At 44.8% G+C, this 18,187-nt stretch overlaps 1 protein-coding gene across 2 annotated transcripts in view; it reads right to left on the bottom strand.

Annotated features, from left to right (window-relative positions):
* The window catches only part of CHN2 (chimerin 2), a 938,196-nt gene extending 930,958 nt beyond the window's left edge, over positions 1-7,238 (bottom strand). Inside the window, exon 1 of one of the 2 annotated variants that reach the window (XM_069648929.1) lies at positions 7,099-7,238. Coding sequence is in view for 1 of the 2 variants with exons in the window: in XM_069648930.1 (XP_069505031.1) it covers positions 7,099-7,132 (34 nt within the window). In the remaining variant the exon portion in view is untranslated. The remainder of the gene's footprint in view (positions 1-7,098) is intronic. The other variant, XM_069648930.1, reaches the window with a different exon arrangement.
* Positions 7,239-18,187: the final 10,949 nt, after the last annotated feature.

Consider the following 18,187-nt stretch of genomic DNA (forward strand, 5'->3'; position numbering starts at 1 on the left):
CCCCAGGTACAGGGGAGGAGTTGGGCCGGAACAAGACAGAGGTGGGCTCTGGCAAAAACTGCGTTGCCAGAGCACTGTTCCGTGTAGACACAAGGTCCAAACAGCTCCCCCTCAAGTTGAAGAAACTCTCCCCCTTGACGGCCGTGAGCATCCAGAACACTGTGTCAAAGTGTAAGGAGCAGAGAGCTTTGTCAACTGGGGGCGGGGGGTTACAGCACTCGATCCATATCACTGCTCAGATGCATGCATAGACAAGGGCTTCTACATGTGTGGCTGAGCCATGATACGCAACTACTTCATAGACTACACCTGAATGTCACCCTTTGCTCAGTAGCACATACTCAAATAATGAAACGGTCCAATGCTGTTTATATGTCCCAGGCTTTGCACACATTTTACTATTAGGGTGACTATTTTTTTATCCAAAACAGTTAACCAAGACCAAAAGTGGTGGACAGGACTGATTATAGTAAATTATTACTATGTGGGGTGCATTTAAAGGCCCTAAACAGAAGTCCCTTTCACTTGAATGTCAAGCATTTTAAACACTGAAACAAAAAACGGCCTGGCCTTTGTTTTTGAAGTACAAATTAAAGAACCATGTGGAAAGGGGCCTACCTGTCATTACCAATGGATAAGCAGCATTGTAATTTAAAAAAGGAGGAATCAAAGATTCCTGTTACATGGAAAACAGGATTTTTACACATTGAAAGTAAAAACAGCCTGCACATGTGTGTGCAAATCAAAATGTTTTAAAAAGTAAAAGTGAAAAAAATCACTGCTTACAGAAAAAATTCAGGAAAACAAAACATGATGTGTGGGTTGACAAAGAGCAATGTATATTATGTTTCAACCACAAAAATCCAGTGACATTTGAAGAGCCACTTTGACTTCGTGAAAATAATCTCAGCCCATGGCGACCCTTTTGCTGGCTGTGGACAAAACTTCACAAGGAAAACTCCCACTCTCAACCTGGATGTCACATCTCCCAACTAATGACGAACTGCAATAAAAAATGTCCTGCTAAAGGCGTCGAAATTCAGTGTTCTCCAGACCTACTGGCTCTGAAAGCATTGACTTCAAGAAAAGTCACCCTTGGCTGGAGCACGACTTATATGTGTGAAAATGGGGCACTCACTTCAAAGAGCAAGCTTCCAACACAAAGGAAACTGATAAAGGCACAGGCTGACCCAGTGAATGGCCGGTAGGCAGGAGTCAGGGCCATTTGTTCCACGTGAAGATTCAAAATTAATTTAAAAGTACTATTATTATTTAGGCCTTTTTCTCTGCCATCATAAGGCGAATGGATTTCATCTATGTACCATTTTTTATATCAATTCAATGCGATCTTGGGGCTATACAATTCATCCACGTGCGACTCATCGAACTGTAATGGCTATCTAAGATGTGTTTCTGGCTGATCTGAACATGTTCCAAATTTGAGAGTCGGTGATCGGGTGGAAAATGAAATTAGGGACATGCTTAATAACTTACATTTTCATAACTGTTGTGCTTTTTATGGAAATGGCAGAAAGGTGTCACATGGCCATGCTACATGATACGGGTTTGGTGGTCGGCTTATCTGTTTCCCCATGATTAGAGGAGACAGAAACTATGTTTAGTATGGCAGTTGCTAGTAGAATTATGAAGTTGTGATACATAACTAGTTTTTGCCAAAAAGTTGAAAGAACAAAGGGGTGATTACAAATGGGAATTGCCGTATTTTGCTCAAGACCCCTAAACCAATCATGACTTGGAGGCTGTGTTAGGGAGGAGAGAGAAGGGTAACTGTCCAGTCATAGTGCCATGGATTATTGCAGGGTACTTCCCCAAGATTGCAAAATTGGGGGTGTCATTGCTGCTATATAAGGGGCACTGAACTAGGACAGGGAACACACACATAAAACGGACAGACAGAAAGACAGGACGTAGAGGAGACAGACCATCAGGAAGGCTGCTGAAACTTACCATCTGACAACTGTAAGGAGACACCAGAGGAGATTGCTGAGAGTGCATCTGGGTGAAGCTTCCTATTTCTAGGAAAGCCTCAAAGCTGGTTGGGTCCTATGGTAGAGAGCGGGAGGCCATATGTGAGAGAGGAGTGACCAGAATCCTGCCCTATATTTCCAGAGTGTTCTGAGATGTAGCTGGCTTTCCTGAACCTTAAACAGAGGCTTGCTATGTAAGCAGAACTGAGCCCTGGGAAACCAAAAGGTGGGGGAGTCTGCTAGCACTGAATCCTTTCCCTTTATAGTGGTGGGGAGGCGGCAAAACTGTTTAGATCCTTAGCCTATTTAACCAAATATATGAATTTAATTATTTCCCCATTTGGCAGAACACTACTGGGTGAATTTTGTTAAAATTCAAAATTAACAAAGCTCATTTCCCAGTGTGTGCTGAAAACTATAACCTATAAATTAATTGGGTAATCTTTGTTGTCCAGCTGACCCGACTTCTTTAAGGAAGAGGTGTGTCTGTGTTCTTAAACCAGTACAACCTTTTTATCCAGCTTCCCCAAAACAGGCCTTTCAGTGAGAGGGTTCTGAAATCCAAAATTCCCAACATAGACCAAAGCAAGGGGGTGTCTGAAAAGCAAAGCAATAAATCACCCTGTGTTTATTTTAAACTAAAGGTGTGGGCGAAATCCTCGTTACCAATCTTGAAATCCTACTGCTAGCCTTTTAAGCCCGCAGGAAAATCAAAATCGCACAACATTACATAAGTGCCTTTGCTATCGATCAGTGCAATTATTTAGTGAATTGTAATTTTCAGAAGGGGAAGGACTGTCATTGTGTTTTTTTTAATTTCACCTTTGTGATTTATTTATGCTGAATGATGAGATTGTATTGTGCCACGGATAAAATGGTGTTGACATTTTCGTGCTAATTCCTATTACTTTTAATTTAAATAAATACCAATATATCTCCCGTTCACGGGCCTGGTTCTTGGCTCATTGTTAGCTCAGGGGAGTGGGATCCAAGGGGCATGATATGTGTCTGAGATAGGGCTAAAACAAAAAGAATCTGTTAAACAGTTTGTTGCATAACCACTTGAGTGTGGAGGGAAGGAATTACACATGTTGAGGATGGCTTCTACAAAAGCCATTACAATAATCAATGTTTATGTTTATACACAATTCATGAATGACATGGCAATATCAAAATTGAACACACATCTTCATAAAAAGCACATAATGCAATCATTAACCCCAACTCCATTCAACATATTTGATTAGGGGATACTCATTTGATCCTCATTCATACTTCCCAACCAATGCAACTCTTCTGCACTGGCCTTTATTAATTAAAGGCTAAGCAACAGCAATTTGCCAATTCTTAAACACCCCATGTGTCTACATGTGTGTCTTTTACCAAACAACAAAAGTCATTGACACGTGTTTCGGCCGGACTTTGCGGGCCTTTTTACTATGGCTCTCTGATGACTCCAGCCTTCTTCAGGACAAGAGGGGTGCCTTGCTGTGCCCCACTTCTATGCCTTTCTGTGTTGGTACCTTACCTCCAGAGGTTGGTTCTGGATGTAAGCTCAGGTCTCTCAGGATTTCTCTACAATGTTCAGGCGACTGTATCACTTGAACGTGTGCCCATTATGTGCATGTCGGAAGTTCCCTGTTATCCAGATGTGTCTGTGAGTAGGAGTATTTAATTAATAAAGGCCAGTATAGAAGAGTTGCATTGGTTGGGAAGTATGGATGAGGCTGCAAATGAGTATCCCCTAATCAAATATGTTAAATGGAGTTGGGGTTAATAATTGCATTATGTGTTTTTTATGAAGATGTTTGTTCAGTTTTGATTCTAATATTCCCAAAATGCACTTTGTTTTTATGCAGCAAAGCAGCCAGAATCCTATATTCAGGCATTGCACATCATTCAAAACTTAGCTCCACCCCAGTCCGGCCCACACCACTGACAATCTGCAACCCCCAACCAAAGGACAAGGAGAGTTCAACCAGCACTGCACAGGCAGTTCCGTCCTCTCACCTAACCCCAAAAATAGTCCAAGTCTCCTTGCCAGAGGGCATTAAATCAACAAATCGCATAAAATCATCAGCGCTGAAAGGTGTGTGAATGGCAGAAGTGCGCTATACAAAACTCATGATACAATAACATGAGACACGTGATTGTTGGGGCATGGCAGGGGCGCACACAGCGCAGCTGCACAAAATCATGAGGCTGTACAAGACTGGTGACTGCCCCAACACAATGGAAACGTAACATAAAGTTATCAGCCTGGCCTATATGTATTGAAATACACTTTAAAAAGTCACTTAGGCTACTTTTACTGCACAGCACTGGTATAGTCAACATACACCTTTTAACGTAATATCACTAGCTGTGTCCAATGCCCTGAATAGCCTAACACTGTGGACCCGATTCATGGAAATGTGCGCAGAAATCCTGCAAGGGCCGCGTGCCGAGGAGGACACTATGTGAGCCTACGTGCGGAATTAAAAATGCGTGCCCGGTGTACTCTTGGAATTTACAGCATAAAGTAACCGTAATTGCAAGTCGTGGCCAGAACGCCCCTGACATGCCCACACACAAAGCATAAACGAACAGCGCAGCTAGATTTGCGCGCTCTCCTGGATGTGAATACACACACCCTTCAGACAGTGCGTGGGGATCCCCTGCAAGCAGGCCTGCATCTCGAGAACCCTGTGCGGGGCCCCCGTAACTCTATCCGGCACCCCGGCAACATGCGTATAAAAAATCAGAAATTATTCAGGAAATCTGTGTACAAACCCTGTAAAGCATTCCCGCACCCTGCTAAACTGCATACGTGCACCCCTAAGTTAGATCGGAATCATGGTTGAGTACACGCACCCTTATCTGACATGTAACCCCACCTCCGCGCTGCGATTCCTACGGGCAGTTGTATTTGCGGATGCCTTCGGGTGGCAGATAGTATGAAGGACTTGCGTGGCCATTTCCACTGCCTGCTGACCATCCCTTGGAACGTTCACTTTTTAGCAAGTTCTTCCCCATTTTGGATGTTCTGCGCCCTTCCCAGCCCTCTGCGAATGCCACAGCCATGCTCTGCGTGGAGTCTCGCGCAAGTTCCTTCGACGTCTCACAGAGACGTGCCGAGCCTGCGCAAACTCCATGCAAGTCCAGGAAAAGTACCGCATATTTGATTCAATGAATCAACTAGCACGGATTTACGCACAGTTTGGTGCACAAGTACACTTTTTTCCACCCAAATAATTCCATGAATCTGACCCTGTATGTGTAGCGCACCCTACGAGCTGAGCACCTTTTAGGCACTCATTTAGGAAGAAGAGGGCATATAAAGAGAATAAGGGCCCGATGTATTTATATATTTATATAGATACATCAAGTAATGCCAGTTTTCTTATTTTTCATAGAGCCCAGACTGAGGCCCCTTGAAGCATTAAATAAAGGTGGAAATTGACGCATCAATGCTACTAAATTAACGTGTCTTCAAATTTAGCACCGGGGAAGCCCTCCCCACTCATCCATTCATCCATTCCATATGAAGTGCCTACATCTCTACCGTCCTGGCCCACAACAGGGTCGCCGCTGCCACAATAGGGGGCTTGGCAGGATTGCTCATTTAAAGGTACATGCCCAGCAGTGCTGCTCCCTCTACTGGCAGAGGCCGAGGAGCTCCTGCTGTAGTCACTGTCTTTGTACTGCCCTGTGCCCACATGGGCCTGGCATGTCAGGTCTCATGCTTTGGAATGCTCATGAACTCACACCCATTGGTAGGTATTGCTATACCTTGACTAGGCACTGAGATCATATGGCAACATAACTGTTTCACCTCACGCCACTACCTCTCTGGGCTACCCCTATAGCGCTTTGAAGTACCTGCAAGGCACTCCTTGTACCCTAACTTAACAGGAACAACCTCGTATTTCACCACTGCTTAACTCTTCCTTTATTTCACACCCATCTGCCATTTTCCCCCAATCTCCTCCCCAACCCCCACCAACCTCTGGGCTCTGGGTGCTCTGTTCACCAACTCAAGATAGCAATGTGCTCTGAAAGCAAAATTGTCTGAAACAGAAGGGTGCCCTGTATTTAGACAAGGAGCATAAACTTGACAAAGTGAAACTAACTCCTGTTTCTAATATTGTTGCATACCTTGTCCACTTGTTCGTTGTATGCACAGCTGGTCAATAGCGCGGTATTTACATTGCAAGGAGGTAGTGATTTTGGGGCGTGGCTGCTGTGCGGGGTAGCGGCAGAGGAGCAAGGGGGCGGGGTGTGTATTCTGGTGTACCACCCTGGTCTAGAAGCCCCCTGCCTGGCTTTCTTGTGCTGGTCCTACGCCTGGCAATGATACGTGCAGAAACACTGGCTGGGTGGGCTGTTCCTGTAGTGGCGGGCGCTTGGCAGGCAGTGCTGTCCTTGTGTTGGCATATCTTGCAGTTCTACCCATGAGTGTGGGCAAGCCTGGTAGCGCACTGCGTGTGTTCGTATGTGCCTGGCAGTGTTTCGTTGCCTCGTGCTGGCAATGCTACATACGTGGTGGCAGTGCTGCCCTGTGCTGGCAATGCTACATGCATGGGAGTTTGGTCATGAGCCACCAGTCTGTTTGGACTGTCTGCTCTGTGATAGAAGATGCTTGGCAGTGCCAACTTGGCGATGCCATGTCCTGCAGAGTTACGCTTGGGTTCGAACATGCCTGGCAGGCAGCACTCCCCGTGTGTTGCCCCTGTGGTGACACATGCTTGGCAGTGCCGCCTTGGCATTGACATGCCTTGCTGTCCCTGGGTGAGAGTATGCCTGGCAGAACACATGTGTTATTGGAAGTTTGGCAGTGTTGCTTCTGTGGCCAGGCGTGCGTGGCAGCGCTGCCACCTTGGTGACATGCCTGGCAGTGGAGTGGCACCCACCCTCACGCCAATGTTACCCATCCGTGATGCCCCTATAGCGGTACACAGACTCCAGATAGGGCAGCGCTGCTTTGCCAGGGTGGTGATATTCCTGGCAGTGCCGCAGTCCTGTCAGCCTCTCAGGCTGTGGTGGTACTGGCCTGGCAGTGCTGCCCCAATCACACCGTGAGGATGGGCGCCGGGGCTCCAACACGGGGCAGGGAGCATTTTGCACGTACCTGAGGAGGCCGAGGAGCCGCTAGAGGCGGCCATGCCCGCTCGGTGCCGACGCTTCTCTAGCCCATGTCCGTGCCAAAGGTCCCCTCCCAGCCCCGGACTCTGCACTGTAGCCCCGGCCGCAGCTCTGTATTCAGCTGCCTGACAGGGAGCCGGGCCCTCCCCCAGCCCTCCCACTAAGAGGGGCGCCTCCCCCGCGACCTCCTCCCAGCCCTCCCACTGAGCAGTGCACCCTCCCTCTGCACAATCTCACTGCAAGGCGCCCCTCCCAGATCACACCTGCACACACCCGCCAAACTTCGGCACCTTCCCACTGAGCGATGCCCCTCCCAGAGTGCACCTACTGAGATTCCCCGCCTATGAAAACCTCCCACCAACCATCCTACTGGTCACGGGGCCCCTCCCACTGTCAGAGGCCTCGCGCCGCTCACAGCCCTCAGTCCCTCCTCCTGCACGGGCCTCACTACTGCCAGTGGCCTCTCCCACAGATATCACTCCTCCAACTGAGATTCTGGGCCCTCTCCAGGACCCTCCCACTGACTCCCACCCTCCCAGAGGCCTTACGAATCCTCTGACCTCCCACTGACAGCCTGCCATATATGCTTTGACGGCCTGTGTTTTTTGCATTCTTGGCCTTGCAGTCCTGGATATCTCTAGTATAGACACCAGACTACCAGTCCCAGAATGCAAATCGAATACAGGCAGAACTAACATCCCCATAATAATGGAATGGAGCATATTGACATGTATGAAAGGGCTCCCACTGGCCTTAGTAATAATAATAATAATCTTTATTGTGATTAATTCATTTAAGAATTTTACACAAATTACAAACTTAATACATATCAAATATAGTTAAAATCGTACTTAAAGCCCTAATGGTCAATCAACAGTAAAACAAAATACAGTATAGGCATATCAGTAATGCTTTTCATTAGTGCTGTGCAACCATTTTAAACTAAAACAGATGTTTTAACACGACTTTCGCACATTTCACTCACACTTCCCTTAATTTATAAACATTATCATTGGCAATATAGTCTTAAATGTCGATTAGTTAGCTTTAGGATCACTAATCAAAGAATTGATTGAGCCTAATCGCCGCCAGGGAAACTAGAAAATCTAGTTGCCCCAAATCTAGTTCGCCCATTTCAGTCAATAACTCCGAGCCAAAAGTCCCAGTTGAGCTCTACATAAACCCAGTACCGCCATAGTTTATCATCCTAGGTCAGCATTGGGCTTATTCGTTCCCATACCCGGAAAAGTGCGACCTGCAGTTTTTGTAAATCTGTATTCAAACATCTGTCCCAGAACGAGTCCGTCAAGATAGCCTCACATCTGCATACCAAGAGACCATAATTGGACATAAATAAATTGCCCAATTTAGGGCACTGTGTTAATAAGTGTCTCGCTGTTTCTGGATGATGTTGTTGGGCACATATCTATCCTCAGTCGACAGTCCCTGACGAGAACCCAGAATGGTACGCAAGGGTAATTGATTGGTTTGCAACTTTAAGAGAAAAGTTCTTAGTCTAGGATCCGAGCAAAGTGGCAGATAAGGCAGAGTTTTACGATAACGATGTACCACATGAGAGACTGCTTCGTAGCCCTTTAAAGAACTCAGATGGTGGTAGTTCTTACACCAGTCCCATCGCTCTACTTTTTCTTGAGGGATTTCCTTAGATGAATAAAAGGTGAGCCTGAGCCATCTGCTATATGTTCGTCCATCCAATTTCTTTGAAAAACTCTTCATTCAACTATTGATAATTTAGTCCTGAATATAATTATTATGTCCCACTATTGAAAGAAGTTCACACACTGCGTTAGTACGAGATCTTAAATATAGACAATCTCTAGCCCGGTTTGCCATACCACTCAACGAGGTGAGACCTAACTGCAGACGTAAGCACGCCATGGAACAGGAGGGGCTTAAATGTAATACCGCACGCCAAAATCTGCCCTCCAAGATATCTAACCATGAACAATCTTGCATAGCTAACGCATCCAGGCCATATAGTATGGCTGGGACAAAGCACTGTTTATACAGAAGCAATACCCCAGCTATTGAACATCCAGCATGTTCTTTTGCAAATTTGCTTGCCTCGAGTGTCAGTGTTTTTGCTCTACGGATTTTCTTAGTTTTGATCTCTTCATATCGACCATCCAGACAGAAATTCAGTCCAAGATATGGATAGGAGTCAGTGTGATCGATAGTGCCAAGTGTAGTGTCCATCTAAAAGAAAATGTGTTTAGCAGGTAACGGGTCATAACATTGTTTATGCCATCTTCCAATAAAATCAGACATTACAAAGTAAAAAATATGAAGATAATGCACAAGATTCCACCCTTAATCTTAAAATCATATTTTTCATTAGTTCCATCACGAGCCCAGAAGGATGACATATGGGCCCGAGCAAAGTGGAGGCATAAAAGGAGTGTGAAAGGCACGTAATCACCATTGTATCCCGGGGACATGATGTGGCACTGCCCTATTGGCTAATTTACAGGCTATCAGAGCCGGTATGGCTCAGAATATCTGTTACCCAGGAATCTTACTGGGGCCATACTCCAGCTCTGACGTCAGGGCGGCAGCCGCCTCACAGCTTCCTGTGGCTCCCAATACTGGAGCCATTCCGAGATCACTGACAGCAAAGTGGCTGATTGGGCTCAGGCTGCCGCATGCCCAGTCCCTCCCTGCACCGCCACGGTTCAGTTTCTTTCCTCGCGGCCCGCCTAGCCCGAGATCTTTTTCACAGCCTCGGCCGTACCTGGAGTGATGGGCCCTTAAATGCCGGTGCATTCGGGTAATATTGCTATTAGCATCCCGCTGTAGAGGAGCAGCTTTGTGCATCTGCAGGAGATCCCGCCCCTTACCACTTGTGAATCGCAGACATGAGATCACGCCGTGCCTAACACCAGCCACAAAACCAATACTGCAGTGAGTGTTTGAAAGGAGATACCCATTTAGACAACCCTACCGAATGTACCCTCGACCTGATGATAACCTACAGGAGGAAAAACCTGAAGGAGTATGAAAAGAAACTAACCAACAAATTGATGACATCATAAAGAAATGTGCACCACGTCCCGAGATACCAGCTGAAGATGATGTATATAGATCCCGAAGAAACTAATGACGAAGTGAAATATCAAGTGAGCTTTCCAATGTAAAGAAAGACACTGGGCCTCATTACGAGTTGGGTGCAAAGAGATACCAGGAACCGGTAAGGACACTGGTGCCGGTAATCCCTTTGTGCCCTATTCCGAGTTCCCTTAGCGGGTCCCTTCCTTAATGCCTGGTTTTACCAGACGTTAAGGACGGGACCCGTTAAGGGACTTTAGAGCTAATGACGGTACCGCAATTTGCAGTGACGTTATTAGCGCCTTCCCCCTTCCCTTTGAGCCCTATGGGGGCTCAAATGGGAATGAGGAATGGGTTTTTCAGTGGGGACTTACCGGTCCCGCAAAGATCGGAATAGACTGGTAAGTCCCCATTGAACGAGGGCGGACTCGGTACCGGTATTGGAGGTAGTCATGGCGCTAATAGCACCATGATTACCTCCATACTCAGAATGAGGCCCAATTACACTTGCACAAAGTGCCTCAGAAAAACAACCGTGCAACAAATGTACAGACTCTGAAACGCATGGTAGATTAAGTCACCATAAAAGCTAGCTATGAGTAGTGAATAGAATGTAGGTGAAGCTGCCCTTGTATAGAAACTGGACATTGGTATCATGTATTGAATAGGCCAGAACCATTGGAGCTAGAATGGAAAACTGTGTCTCAGCAAGAAAAATAGGCTCATGAAGGAGCATGGCAAGGTTGCCTGGCCTAGAGTCAAGAATCAAGAAGCAAGGTCAGATATCTATTGTGAAGAAGAACGAGTATGCAGAGGATGAACCTTCTCACATTAAGGTGCAAGATAGAACACATAGGATGCCAAACTTTAATTCATTTAGAGCATTTAAAATCTGCAAAATGGACCAAAACGTGGTCTCCAGTCACGTGCACCAAGGATGGAAATAGAGGTTGAACTTGGAAGTCCCAGAGATGGTAGCAAGTGCCCTCACTCCTGTGCATTCTCAAAGACCAGGATACTCCACAAGGCCAAGTAAAAAGCCATTTTCATGGCAGAAGGCATGGGCGATGAGAGATGTTGGGCTAATTGGGTGGTGAGGAAGTTTCATGTCCTATCTCCCTGCACCTGGATCTGGGCTTACGTGCTGATAGTTAAATCGAATGTTCCAGACATGGCACAAGCGTGCCAACCATTTATATCAGTCCATATAACAAAGGACCTTATAGTATGAAAACCAATGAGAAACAGTGTATGTAATGTTTCTGAAATGGCATGTTTTTGGAGATGGGCATAAGTTGTCCACTTGATAACGGGCATCCAATAATAATCGTAGCTCCTATTGAAATGTATACTTAGCTGTTTCCCTTAACCAATCCGGACCCCTGATAGGTTTTTCATGATTGCCACGTAGTATGACATCATTCTGATGCATGATCTAGTATAAAGACTGTATTTTGTGTGAAGATCATTAAGAGACAGAGCGTATATCCATTGATGTTTGTTGTAACATTCCTGTTTTAGATAATTGTTAATAAAACAGTACTTTGCCATCTTCCTGAGTTGGTTCCATTATTTGGACTCAGAATTACTCTGGTGTGAACCCATCCATTCCATATGCACGTTCCTAAGGGACATATGCTCACGTGGTAGCATTGAGGATGGTTTCAAGATCCAAACCAGTTCTGCTCTAGTATTTCAGACGATAGAGCATCCTCCATCATTAGCTGGAAGATCGCAGAGTTTCCTGTGGCGAGCAGCTGATAGAAATAAACTTGCAAGAAGAATCAAGATGGTGGTTAGGTCCCTCTTTGAAGAAATCCCTGCTCGGTTTCCACGGGCGCTCTGGGGATGGAAGGCAAAGTGGTTGAATTGAAGGAGTCGTCGATACCGAAGGCCTCAAGTCAATTAACGAATGTAAATAGACTATTGTTAAGAGAAATATAAAGGGGCGGGTTTGCGATATTTTGAGTAACAGGAAATGTTGTGTAGATAAAGATAGCACCTAGAAAACCTAGTTCAAGAGAATTGGAAGAAGATATTTCAAACTCCAACTGAAGTAGTGATAATAAGAGAAAACACACGTTCAGGACTGTGAAAGGTGATGTCTTAAACCCTGTATAGGGTAAAATAAGTAGAGGTAAGAGAAGTGTACATTATAAATGATTAATAATTATGGGCAGGTGATCGAAGGGGGTAATTAATGTATGGTATGGGATTAGTCTAAAATATTATTTTTTGTATAAAGTATCAAGGAGTAATAGAACTGTGATGTAACGCTCACCTGGTATCCACAGGGACGTCACTCAGCCTGTTCTGATCTCTTACGACCTCAAACCCTTCCCTGCAGTCTACTCGACTGGAGACTGGGCCTTGTTTTCTTGGAAAGTGTGGTCTCCGTCCTGCTTTCAGCGCAGGGGCGCGTTGATTGATGCGGGCTCGTTGCTGCCTAGTTACTTCACTGGCAAGAGTCCGGACAGGTAAGTATAATGAGTCGTTTGAACAGTTCTCTAACTTCGTTCCTTTCCTTCCTTAGATGATGGCCGGCGTCCGGGGATGGCGACGTGCTGCTGAGATGAGTAGCGCTGAAGGTGAGTGAGAGCCCGATGCGCGATGCAACCCTTTGTATTTGTATTGAACTGAGTTCTTTTTCTGTGTCTTTTAGGTGCCGCGATGTTTTCAGCGTGGATGCCAGTTATGAAGAAGAAATGCGGTGAGTAAGCGCGGTATGCAGCGCCTCTAGATGTTTCCACGCTAACCTGGAGTGTCTTTTCCCTCTTGCAGATGGATGAGAATTTCCAGAGACAGAGTTCACCCAGAGCGGTTAGGATTCAGGTAAGCGTTGGAAGCTCATACAGTCTTTAAAAACAAGCGAAGATTTGCTGAATGCTCACTAATGCCTTTTTTCTGTTCTTTTCCCTTTTCCTTAGGAAGCGGCGTGCCGGGATAGGAATGACACTGCCAAAGATGCCCGCAGAACAGAAGGAGCGATGAATGATGGGCAGAAGCGCCGCAAGGTAAGGCTGTTCCTAATAGTGTTCTTGTTCTTGCAGGAGCTGAGCGCAGAAGAAAGATGCAGGCCTAGTGGAGACCGATCCGAACACGGTGAGTGTCACGCTGCAGGTGCAGAAAACACAAAGAATGTTTCTCAGCCTGGGCGTGGCTTAAATAGTCTCTGGGTATCCCAGGTGCCTCTGGGCTGAACCACACCCAAAAGACTAGACCGCACATGCAGTTCTGGGAACCAAAATATGTGGGGCCATCCATCTTGTCCCCATCAATGCACTACAAGTCCAATCCCAATGTTATCCTTTGGGAGTGAGTGAGTCTGGTGCACAAGCGCCAAGTCTGACTCCAAGTGGATCTTTGGAGGGATGGAGAGGCCCTTGAGGGCCATGTAGGTGATTGTGGCCTGGCTCCAGCCTGACATCTTGGAGGGCTGGGGACATGAGGGGCAGGAATCATGACATGTGAAAGGTTGAAAGCAACAGTGTTTGAAATTAAGGTGTAGTAAACGATTAGCGCTAATCAAATGATAGATAGGTAACTGAAATAGAAGAGGATTGATCAGTGATTGATGGTGCGTGCTCATACTTATTGTTTTGTAACACTAAAGGTGGTGATTTGAATTGAAATAAAAGGTTTATTTAATGATCCTCTCATGCACCTTTGTAAGATGCTGCAAAAACATGCGCCCAAGCTCAAGCAGTACAGTGCAGAACGTATAAAGGGCACATTGGATAAAATGTTCATGCCATGGCCACAAGGGGGATCATTGTCAAAAGCTGTATTGCAACACATGTGCACGCTGCGTACACCGGAAAAAAATTAGAGAAAAGACTGGCGATTTTAGAACATTGGAAGATGTACCAAAAGGAAAAAGAGGACCCGCCACCAGAGGAGTGGATGCTTAATCAGCATAAGGGAGAGGGCGTTGAGCCTGCAGCTCCTCTAACCTTGCTCGAAAGTAAAGTGTAAATCTAGAAGAGATAGGAGTTAATAATTTAAAGGTGTTGAAGCCAGCTGCGGGCTATAGTAACCCGACATATGTACACCCCACTTAAAGTAGTGACGACATTCCAGAAGAGAGTAAAAGAAAGCAAGATGCTTCTAGGTTTATATAAGAGAAGGAAGAAAGAGGTGACAGATTCAAATTTATTGACAGACAGATCGAGAAATTACGTGATGGAAGGGAGAAAAAGACAGGACTGACAAGGTAACCCTTCTACAGAACGAATGGATGGGAGGACAGATACTACTCAAGCTAGATGGGAAAAGCATTGAGGAAGTGAGACAAAGAGACGATAAGGACAACAAGAAAAGAAGGTCAGGGAACAAGAAAAGAGATTGAGGGAGGATGAGCAAGGAAGGAAAAGCAGTGATCGATGGCAACAGATATACAGGGAGGAACAAGAAAAGGATGAAAAACGATCAGAGGAACAAAGAAAGTACGACTATAGACAAAGAGCGATTGAAGAAAGGGGCAGGAAGTAAAGAAAGAAAGAGGAGGAAGAAGCACAAAGAATGAAGGACAAAAGGTTACAGAGAAGAAGAGAAGAAGAGGAACAAAGAGAAGGAGTAAGGAGGGTAGAATGAAGGCAGGAGGAAGAACAAGCTAGAAGGGATGCGAGCAGGCGAAAGGAAGTAGATCAAGAAATAGAACAGAATAGGAGGCAGGGAGGTCTGGATGACAGTCTCATCCTCAAGGAACAAATGAGAGTGAGCACAAAAATATGGTGGGATAGAATAAAAGAGATTCTCCCATCAAAGAAGGTAACGCCAGAAACATCTAGAGTAGTGCTAGAAGAAGAACGATATGATGCGGAAGGTATTGGAGAAAGGATAAATAAGGTCTCTCAGCAATTAAGACAAGATAGCAAGTATGGAACTCAAGGGAGAGGCAATCGATCCCCGGTACCTCAACTACGAATTGAGGAGGAAAACATGTTTAGTGATGAATGCTGAGCACTGTCTTTGAGCAGAATAAATCTAGATAGAGGCAAGGGGGATATAGTCACATTAGTTAGGGTCTAGAAATGTCAGACGAGGAAAGAGAGTCAGGTAGTGAGGCAGAAGGATAGGGTGTGTGCGCCCCCTGGAAATCCAAAAGATTGTTCTCATAGTCATAGCACCCGATCTTGCTCTTCATCACGTCTTCGGCTCTAACAGGCTCTTCTGGAGTTTCTGCGGCTCTCGACATTTCAGAAAAAGTACTCAGACAGCATACAGGAGATGAAGTCAGGTTCATCAAAGACATCAGGTTTTATTCACACCAGATTGACACAAACAGCATTGTTGTCAAGTACAAGACCTCTGGCCCCATGCTGAAAACCAAACTTGTTTTTATATCCTTTTTGAGAAAGAGAGTCAAACCCACCACCCTTTTTAATACATGCCTAGGCAAAACTCTCCATTGACTTTACTCTTGCACCTGGCAATTATTCATTCTATGCTTAAACCTTTAAATTGAAATACATTTTGGCACCCATCACTGGATTTTCCTGGCCACTCTACCCTTACATGGTCATGCAGCTGTGTTTCTTGGCTAAAAACTCAGACATGGCCTCGTTGTCTGTCTGGTCTCAGACTGCGTATCTAGTTTCTGCGGGCCACTGTCTGCAGAGAGCTTTTTCATGTAATGTATTATATTTGTTTATTAAAGGCATTGTTCGAATTAAAGGTATTTGCCAGTTACACAAATAGTAGAGTTCTTTTTCTGTCTGAGTATATTTAAACACTTAGTCATTTTCCCACTCAATTTTTATATTATGCATTCTGTATCCTACCTACTTACTAAACCATGATAAAAGCATTTTTAACTTTATAAACATAATGCCATTAAAGTACTAATATCTTTCAACTCTATGAGTTCTATTTTCACACATTTACTAAATTACCCCACACAAATTTCTATGCCTAGCTTTAAGTGGGGGGGCTGCCCCCTAATGCATTCAGTGGTTCGTACCTCCTCTTCATATTGTTACCTCCGTTACACTCCTTCGTCTTGAAAGTTATTGGTTGCTAAAACAATTACTTTCAACCATATCCATGCCACCCTCCTTGATACTTATCTAAAGAATATGCGATCACAATCCTACAATTTGTCAAATACTAACACATTATTATTCTTAAAACAAAACATGTGTGTGTCTCAACTTCTTTTATCTTCTTTCATCTGCGCCACACCTCCATTCTCAATTTACTTTAAACTAACTGTATGCCTCAGATAATTTCACAGCCATTGTGAGACTCGAGAGTTTGGTCAAGCTTTGAGATAACCCATTAGCCCATTGTCTTTTCATACGTCATATCTTGTCTGCAAATCCCACCCCAACAAAATACAATCTCTCCTTGATCTCCTTCTTCTGCCCATGCATATATACAATGTTTTCAACTGTATTTTTGCCTCTTGTTCCAAATATTTTCTTCTTCCGTATTTTCCACTTGACTCATCCCAGTTTGGACCGTCTATGTTCTGTCACCTTTGTCCATTCTTTTGAGATGTTTCACAGTCAGTCCCCCAGGTCCTTTGATGCTTAGACCAAGAGTCCATTGGCTTTTTTTCTTTTTCCACAACAAGTTCAATTTTTTCTCAAATGTCTCACTTTCAATAAATGCATTGTTCAAATAAGTCCAAAAGAAGGGACGTTTCAGCATGGGGACACAAGGTTGGGTGAGTCTTTTTGCAGAGACATTTCAGACAGTCATCTTGGCCGGGCTTTCACTGGGTTTCTCTACGACACAGTTCGACGTTAATTTTCCAAGGCATACAGGTCCCTCGATGTATACCTGTAATATAAAACTGAATGAGTTTCTTTTTTAAAATAAGCATGTCTCTTTTATTTAACACATTTCCTACCAACCCATCTCCTTAAAACCCCCTTGGATGCATATTCTAGCTCTCACACCCTACCTCCTAAAGAAACGAGTTTTTCATTTTTCATTTAAAAAATGTTATGGGTCATTCCTGCCTCCTAAACGAACTACACCCCCATCTTTTGCTGTGTGTCAGCCGGCTGGAACCTGAGTTTCTTTTCAATATCATGCAGTACATTATTTGTCCTTCTTGGGACACATGTTTCTCTTGAGGGTGACACATGCAACCCTAAGGAAATAAAAATAACAATTAAAGAAAGACGTCTTCTTCTTTACTTGTCTTCTAGGCACGTCCGTAGCAGATGACAGAGACTTCCTTGGGGATCCCTGTTGTCTGTAGAAAGTCAAAATAGGAACAAAAGACATTTGGGTACTGGCAAGGGGTCAGATTTTCTTTGTAACTTCAACCACTTCCTCATTTTCTGCTATCAAAAATACTTTCTGCATCATTCTCCCCTACACGTTGGTGCATATAAACAACTATTTTCCAGCCACGCGCAGGATACTTAGTTTAAGCTTGGTCCTGTGCTCAGCTTAGCTGCACGTGCTTCCTGGTTAGCTGCAAGTGCTTCCTCAGCTCAGCAGTAAATACTTGCTCCTTAGCAGCCATGCTTCCTTTTTTCTTCTTGTCTTTGTTGGACCATGGCCTTTGCTTGTGCTTTGCGTTCATACTGTGGAGACAAACAGAGGCGTTTTGCTGCACACCATCCCTGCCTAACTTAATCTAGCCTACCCCTGTTTTTTTTAGACTATGGCACCTATTCTTACTATGTTCCTCCATTTTCTATCGTACACAACAATTTTTGCCTCTTCTAATAATTGTATACCCCTATCATATCAACCTTTTTTGGCATTATGAACACAAAAATAATGACCCACCTTCAATGTGACTTCTGTTTTCTGTAGTTGTCTGAAATGGCCATGCTGTCATCTATTTCCTACTCTTTCCACACCTGATTGCACCTATCCTGGGAAAAACAGATAAATACTTGAAGACATTGTGGGGCCAATTCATAGAATTCGGCGCAGAAGTGGCGCACGCGGCTGGCGCACAGTGTGCGCGTGCGAATCCCTGCGCCAGCCGCGTGCGCCAAAACCCATTTCCGCGCACAGCGTATTCATGGATTCCAGCCACC

This window comes from Ambystoma mexicanum, chromosome 2q, assembly GCF_040938575.1.
Source record: "Ambystoma mexicanum isolate Mex_15411 chromosome 2q, UKY_AmexF1_1, whole genome shotgun sequence".
Classification (NCBI taxonomy): Eukaryota; Metazoa; Chordata; class Amphibia; order Caudata; family Ambystomatidae; genus Ambystoma; species Ambystoma mexicanum.